The 8,313-nt window shown below is 39.3% G+C and overlaps 1 protein-coding gene across 5 annotated transcripts in view; it reads right to left on the minus strand.

Moving 5' to 3' along the window:
• SKIC3 (SKI3 subunit of superkiller complex) overlaps positions 1-8,303 on the minus strand; it is a 47,147-nt gene extending 38,844 nt beyond the window's left edge. The window contains exons 1-8 of one of the 5 annotated variants that reach the window (XM_071448589.1): positions 8,221-8,303; positions 6,971-7,068; positions 6,295-6,438; positions 5,156-5,247; positions 4,455-4,530; positions 2,844-2,984; positions 702-800; positions 493-601 (exon numbers count right to left, since the gene is read on the minus strand). In XM_071448589.1, the coding sequence (XP_071304690.1) occupies positions 493-601; positions 702-800; positions 2,844-2,984; positions 4,455-4,530; positions 5,156-5,247; positions 6,295-6,438; positions 6,971-7,060 (751 nt within the window). In that variant the 5' untranslated portion in view covers positions 7,061-7,068; positions 8,221-8,303. Of the gene's footprint in view, positions 1-492; positions 602-701; positions 801-2,843; positions 2,985-4,454; positions 4,531-5,155; positions 5,248-6,294; positions 6,439-6,970; positions 7,069-8,048; positions 8,196-8,220 lie in introns of those variants that run through there. The other 4 variants (XM_071448585.1, XM_071448586.1, XM_071448587.1 and 1 more) reach the window with 4 other exon arrangements.
• Between the last annotated feature and the right edge of the window lie 10 nt (positions 8,304-8,313).

Here is an 8,313-nt window from a genome sequence, read left to right on the forward strand (position 1 = left end):
TAACATAGTTTCACAAATGTTTATCTGGGGGTTTTTTGTTGGGTTTATTTTTTGTTTGTTTGTTTGTTTGTTTTGGGGTTTTTCGTGGGGTTTTTTTGTGATGGAAGAGAATCTGTGTCAAGAATAACCTCAGCATAGTTCATCATGAACCTCAGAGCACTAGCTAACACTCTTTCACTTTTTCTTAAAAGGTCAAGAAGCTAATCTTCATTTATCCAGAGAGGCTGCTTTCAAGTGAGGTATTTTTCTTTGAAACTTCAAAGAGCTGGACTTCCCTTACAGCAGGTTTTTGTCACTTACAGTCACTACTCAGTTACAGGGCAAGGAAATGACAAGTCATAGGACCAAACACTATTTCCAGAAACATAACACAGAAATAAAGAAAGTACTTGTACACTCTTTGTGAAAGGTAAAAACTTGCAAACAGTTTGTCACAAAATCAACTATTTAAAACATTTAAGCCCCAGAAATGCCTAAATCCATCCTACTTACCTGACTGAACAAAGTGCAAGCAAAGTACTTCCAAAGGGTAAGTCATAGTAGGATACAAAGCCATCATATCATCACAAGCCTTTTCCAACCTACCGACTTCATGAGGAAACTAGAAAGGAAAAAAGAGTAAACAGTTATTTATGTGAGTTCTCAGATGTGAAATAACAGATCTATTTTCTTACTAGAAAGATGCTTTAACATAACCTTACTTTTGACAAGCACTGTATGAAGTCTTTGTAAAGATTTTGGTGGTCTTCACCAGGAACAGTGTCAGCAGAGTGCAGCGCATGTTCAAATGCAGTCAAAAGCTGAAATAACAAAAAATCAGGAGTGCAAAAAAAATATTCTAGGGAAATGTTATCTTCATAGAATAGAATATTTCAGCTGGAAGGAACATACAACAATCATCTAGTCCATGTGCCTCAGCACTTCAGATCTGACCAAAAGCTAAAACATATTATTAAGGGCAATGACCAAATGCCACTTGAATGCTGATAGATTTGGGACATCAACTCAATTTCTAGGAAGGCTGCTTCAATGCTTGACCACCCTTTTGGTAAAGAAATGATGCCACATGTCAAGTCCTGTGAACCCATTCCACACATTCCCTCACTAGATGCCAGAAAGAATAGCTCAGCACCTCCTTCTCCACTTCCTCTGCTCAGGAAGCTGCAGACAATAGAGGGCACCCCTCAGTCTCCTCCAAACTAGGAAAACCCAAAGTTATCTGCTCCTTAGAGGAGATAACATGCTTTCTAGCCCTTCCATATTAAAGTGGGTAGTTACATGTGATTACCTAGATCCTACTTTAAAAGTTTACACTAGTGCTATGAACAGAGAAAGACATGAAGCAAGTTTCTTATCATGAAGCAGCACTCAGTATCTAAAGCATCCAAATTGTCTAGTACAAGATGAAGCAATAATATGATGCCACAAAATATAAGATGGTACAAGGAAAGTAAAATTTTTAAGAACATAGATTGTTCTTCAAACCTAATCCCAATTCAAAGAAGGAAATTAGGTAACTATCTTGTAAAGTTAGCTGTCAGCCTCCCTCTCCACTCTGGTCTAGAAATCTAGAAGTCTAGTCTAATCTTTTTTACTTGATGCTTTGGGGAACACAGGCACCAGAGTGCAGGCTTTACACACAACCATGCTAAACATAAAGTTGTACCAGCTTGTCACTAGAGAAATACTGAAGTGTGTTGCCTTCAGGTCCACAGCCTTCCAGATTCAAGTGCTTTACTTGAAACTGCAGTAAGCTGTAGATTTGCATGTGAAACTTATTCCTGAGGTTTATGCTATTTAAAAAATATTTTGAAGTTATTTTTCCTTTCCAAAAAAGCAGTGCTGCCTGCAGCACCTCTTTTCTAGACCACCTTGAAGTCAAAGCCTTTGCTTTTTTAAAAGTAGAGATACAGATTCAATTTTCTGCTATCTGAAATAACTTCAATTTGTATTTTCTCCTTTCTGAAACACTGCTATCAAGTAGACTGGAGGTGATACATTTCCACCTTTCATGTTGAAGGAGGTTCATCTTCCAAGAACAGATAAATCAGATAAAACAAAATTAACTTTGCCCACAGAGAACACGGGACTCATGATCATTCTGTTTGGTTTCAATCAGCTTTGACAGTTTCCTAAGAAGTTAAAGCTTAATACCTAGAGGTGAAAAGAAAATTTGAATATTTGAAAATATTTCTAATATTTCTATCTGGGAAAAAGAATAGGTACAAAGAAATGGAAAAAACCTCACAAATCCATCTCTTCCTACTTGGATGAAAGCAGGGGGAAGTTTGTTGTTTTGAAGAACATCTGTATTGGTTATGTGCGGCAAAGCTTTGCTAGAGGGAGGCTAAGTGGGGTGGGTTCTGTGAGAAGCTGCTAGAAACCTTCCCCATGTCCAACAGAGTTGATGCAGCTGGCTTCAAGACAGACATGCTTGGCTGAGGTCAAGAGCATCAGGAATGCTGGGAGTCCCTCTGGAATAAGAGATTCAAGAAGGGGAAGAAACCAGTGCAACAGCAATTACAGGCAGAGAGAGGACTGAGAATATGTGAGAGTAAGAAAAGGACCCCTGCTGGAGCAGTCTGCTAGTGAAGGACTACACCCTGTAGAACAAACCATGCTAGAACAATTTGTGAAGAACTTAGGTGACTCATAACACCTAAGGCTCATCTCAGGCTGCTGCACAGTTGCTGTTTCTGTCAAAAGGTAAAACTGCCCAACTTCTCCTCAGAAGTTTAGTACCTCTGAACATTGAGACAGTCAACTCAGACAAACAGGCTGCAATTACTAGGTGCACCGGACATATATTTGTACCTAGCTGAACAAGGAGTGAGAAACATTACCAACTGCCCAGTCTTATTATCCTGGTTCCTTGTACTGTCTTTCAGTAACTGGATCATCTTCTTCCAAAGCTGATGAAGCTCTGCCTTTTCTGCACCTTCCTCCTGTTTCATCCTTATTAGCTTCTGCCAAGTTTCAGCCACCTGTCAACAGGAACAAATGACCCATGCTGATTACTCTTTGAAGAGCTGAAAGTCCAATATAAGTAGTCAACTTGTCACCAAAATTCACTGAAAACTGGGTAAATAAACTCCTTAATACCAATGTAGCTTTAAGAAAATCAGCATTATTTAATTTACTGGGTAAGGGATGCACGGGGGACTGCTCCACCTGATGTCCATTCCGATCCTCTGCAAGTGCGTTGCTTATACACAGTCACAATAATACATATTATAATTCCTTATTACCATAAATCCCTCCCCTGGTTCAGTCTTTTATAGTCTTGTTTAGGCAGCGGCTGCACTCCTAAGCCAGATGACCTCCCCTTATCTTCCTTTTGTCCTTGCTCAGAAAGCAGATCCTGCACACCCTGTTTCTTTGCCAAAAGTGCACAAACACAGTAGAACTCCTCATTCTTGGGTTACCCCTTTGGTATCAAACTCTATCACTCTAGGGTAGACAACACAGTAACATTTACAGTAACCCAGATTTACCAGCTTTCTGATTAAATAAATAGCAAGTCCCAAAGCATTGTGTGGAACCTCTCTACATTCCAAAGTACAGTAAGTAAGCTAGAGAACATCAAGAGTATATGAATTCTGACTCTGGTTCCTGGAGGAAACCAACAGTAAAAGTAAACCTAAACATCTAGGGCACTACAAACAGAAACGGAACAAAAGCAGCAGTCCACACTGAAATTCCAGTATGGAAAAGTCAACAGAAATGGAAAAAAAAAAGACCCTGAAGCCTAACTTCAGGTTCTTGTTCCATATAGAGCAAGTATGCCTTCATACGCTAAACTATCAGCATTAAATTTAGTTTAAGAAGCTGGTATACAATGAGGCTTTGGAGCTAATTGATAGCCTTCAGCCCCATGCTCCGTGCTATGTAAAATTTTCCATGTTCCATTGCTGAAGGAGAGGTGGGAAGATGACATAGAATACAATCATGCACCACCATGTAAGAAAACAGCCTTTTGAAAGAGCAAAGAACATACCTCCAAAATAGACATTCTGTAGCAATCAAGTTCAGGTTGTGTACATATCCCACCTTACCCTCTAGAATGAAGCTTCAGTAACAGCCTAGGAAGGGATCACCCCACCAGTGAAAGGGTCATCGGACACCCAGCACTGGCCAAGCCAGGCAAAGGACAACTGACTCACACATACTGCATTTGATACCACTTTTGACTTCTAGAAATACAACAGAAGGATGATATTCTGCCCTTTCATTCTCAATACTAATAGTCTTTGCCAGTTCTGCCAGTTTAATGGACTGCATCTAAGTCTCACCCAGTGGAAAAGACAAAATACAGTTAAAATCAGTTCCTCCTGGTTGTGATCCACAAGGAGATCTTAAGTGGTCTGTGGCCCATAAGAATGGGGATTCCTTGATGAAAAGTAGTTAGATCAAATGGAAAATAATTGTTAGAAGTAAGAAAGTGCTTGACCTACCTCTAAATATTTCTTTTCTTGATGGTATAGTTCCACAAGCTTGTTACATACATCACACCATTTCTGCTTGTCACCACTAGAAAGGAAGAAAATCCCCCCAAAACAAGCTAAGTTTTTCATATAACAGTGTAATGCTTTTCAAATTCTGACAAATAATTTTCAGTAAGTTCAGTTGTCAAACTAATATTTAGACTACATACTAAAAATTGCCCTATAAGTTTTACTCATTGCTGCTCTGGACAAAAAAAAATTACTTTTAGGGACTTTTGGATCAGTTTTCAAAGTAACCAAGCACTCCAGTCAGCTACAGTGACAGTTGAGCTAGATTTGTTTAGAACTGTGCCTCTACAAATTGTATGACACATATTCTGTGATCTTAAAGCAGTGAAAAATAAGCCTTCTTATTAATGCAGGCAATCACCTATCAGAGATAAATGCTTCAAGTTTAGACAGGAATCGGATAACATGGAATTCCCTAAACAACTAGCCTCAAGTACAGACAGGTAAGCTAAGAGAGTTTTTGCTCTACCAAAAGGAACAGAAAAAAGAAAACGTACCTAGGCAGAAAAAACCTTAGCAAAAGGGCCGAACTACTGATGTGAGAAGGCTTCAAAAACCCAAAGTCTATACTCTGTACCACCAATGGCATTCACTGAATTAGAGATCTTAAGACTGAATTTATAGCATTCAATATTCTTTACCTTTCATAAAGTTCCAAGAGTTTTTGGTACACATCTGCTAAGTCTCCTTTGACATCTGTTTGGTTCGGTTTCTCATACAAATTTGCTAATCCCTTAAGAAAAAAACCAACAAAAAAAAGTAAAGCAAGCACGATTTTATGACAATGCTTATGTTTTATGAGAATGCTACCTATTCTGTACACAAAAAATATTCCATTGCCTTCAATGGGGTCAAGTGTTAAGGCAATAATCACTGTGCAGAGTTCTGCACAGCCCACTCAATCTACTTATTTTAAGTGAAAAGCTTTCTTCACTTTCTTTACTAATAACAATTTTTTGAAACTTGTATCTATTACTTGATCTGGTCTGCACAAAAGACCATATAAAACTTCACTAGGCCTTATAACCATATTATATATATATATATATATATATATGAAATATGCAAAATATATAATAACATATATACACACCCAAGTATTGTATCAAGAAAGCCAGAACCTAATTGCAAAAGTGAGGAAATGTTAACATACACTGAATTCAGGCCCCAACAGTTATACTTTCAAATAGCATTTATACTGAAAATACTAAGAACTTTATTATCTTAGAAAAACATTGACTGTTGATATCAGCAACAGATATATAATATGAAACCTTATGTTTCATGAATTAATACATAACAAAATTGTAGGTTGTAAATCTACATTGCAATAGGTTTTAATGTGCACACCACACAGCTATTTTTAATGTAAACTTTTTGATTTCAAGTAACAACAACATTCATTAACAATCCACTTGATGCTGAAAGCTGGAAAAATACATTAGCAGATAAAATATTTTCTATCTGTAAGAGAAGAACTGTCAGGTGTTTATTGAGCTACAAGCACAGAAATTTTTGGACAAATTTACTGTATTTGTTTCAATTAGCGTTCTCCCTTGTATGTCTCACAGCTGTGTAGTCTATATAAGAAATACAAAGAAGAAAGAAATACATGATTTTACATTGGACACACAACTAACAGGAACCCCATCTACTCCAAAGCTTCTTTGGAACTTAAGGACCTCAAGAAAACAAGATACAAGTCTTAACTCTGCTTTATTCCTATATTTAAGTCCATAGTAATACTTTTGAGGGAAACAAAAATTGGATATTCACATACCTGCCATGCCAGTAACTGGTTTGGTTCAAGTTCAATAGCCTTCTTGTATGCTCCTTTGGCCTGATCAGGCTGCTCTAACTCAGCAGCTGCCAGGCCAATGAATACCCAAGCATTGTAGTTATTTTTTTCTTGCTTCAAGACTGCCTAAACCACACAATTTTAAGTAAAAAAATGATTAAAGAAATTATTAAAGAATAATCTGATTAAAGAAATGTAACTTACACATCCATGTACTGAGTTTTATCACTACAGTTTGGTGAATTATTTTATATCACAATATTAGGAGTTAAGTAATTTTAAGGAAGACGCTGAGATTAGTAACTTCAGTTTCTTATACTAGAGGATGCTTCACACCTGATGTCTTGAGCTAGTGCTGCAGCTCAGCAATTAAAGCACTCCTAGGAGGTCTGGATTAGAAATGGATTTTTATTCCTATCATTCCAGACTTAATACTCTTATCGCCACATGTAAAAAATTCAAAAGGAAAGGGAATAAAAGTTTACATGAGGGAAACTAACACAATCAATTAAGTTAATTCTGAAAATCCATCTCAACTATCACATCAATACAGTACTCTACACTCTGCACTCTTAATTATACAGCTGTAGAGGTACGGGAAAAAGAACAAAATGTGCAAAAAGCCCCAAACTTGCCTTCCAAGTATAAAATTAATTACCTTGCAATGTTTTAAGGCCTCCTTGTACTGTTTATTTCTTATTGCATCTCTAGCACTCTTTAATGCTGCCTTCACCTCCTTATTTGACATCGTGGCTGCTAAATACAAAGGACATATCATCAGTTCTTGTATAAACAGATATTCTGACACATACAAAATGTTTATACCTTTATTGCACAGGGGTTATTTTAAACAGAGAAATTTAGTGCAGTATGCCAAAATGCATACAGCACCAGAAACTGATTAAAAAGATGGCATAGTTGAAACTACCCACATTTACTCCAATGCAGGATTCAGTCATTATTCCGAGGAGTTACATGATACAAAGTAGGTATCCAAGAATGAAACTTTTTGTACAGGTTAAGATAAATTTAAGGAAGAGGTGTTTTGAGAGCCTGTAGCTAGGCTTAGGAGAAAACACCCTGCACATAGCAGATACTCTTTAAAAAGAAACTAAGCAGTGAACCGTGTTTAAGAACCCTATGGCCCGGGAAATGTGTTCCAGAGGCTGCTAAGAATCAGGGTTTTCTCTGTGAGCGTTCTACAGCAGCACCGTGGCTGTCACACCCCGGTGCGGCCCGTCCTTCACACACAATTACAGCAGATTCTCCCTCTGACTACTGCCATGAATCAAAAAAGAAAAAGCATTTAAGAACACAGCAAAGAGACATTCACGCTTTTTAACACAATCTTGCAATGTTTTGGTGTATGTTGTACACCAAAATGAACTTTAGAAACACCACAGTCAAAGCTGCCGAGACAGGATGAGACTGAGAAACAACAGTACTGCTGCCGGGACTCAAAAAGATGAAAAACGCAACCAGCTGAAGAACAAAAAAACTTTTTAGGAGCTGAAAAGCAAAAATAAAGGAATGGTTGGACATAGGACGACATCGAATTTCAAAGATTCCCTCAGAACCTATAAAGAAATCTGTCGGACTTGAATCGCTCAGCAGCTCCTGGAGATAAATTTGCTACCTACGAGGGTGCTTCGGCCGTCACAAACGCACCCCTCCGCGGGCACTGTCCAGCCTGAGCTGCACAGTCACCTACAAGCAAAACACCCTGCGGCGCAAACCTGGGCACCGGGGAGGCCATCCAGCCCGGCCTGCGGGTGGGGTCCGGGGCCGCGAACCGCCAGGGGAGGCAATCCACGCTTGCAGCCCTCCACCCAGGGAAAGCCGCGGCGGACCAAGCCCGGCCCCCAGGGCGCGCCGCCGCCCGCCGCCCTCCGCCCGCCGCTGCCGCACCTGCAGCCGCCGCCGCGTCCGCCACCTCAGCCGCCACCAGGGCGCATGCGCACTGCGACGCGGGGCAGTGACACGCCGCGGCAGCCGCCATTT

The sequence above is a fragment of the Agelaius tricolor genome, unplaced genomic scaffold, assembly GCF_023055355.1.
Source record: "Agelaius tricolor isolate 1412-34295 unplaced genomic scaffold, bAgeTri1.0.p SCAF_27, whole genome shotgun sequence".
Lineage (NCBI taxonomy): Eukaryota > Metazoa > Chordata > Aves > Passeriformes > Icteridae > Agelaius > Agelaius tricolor.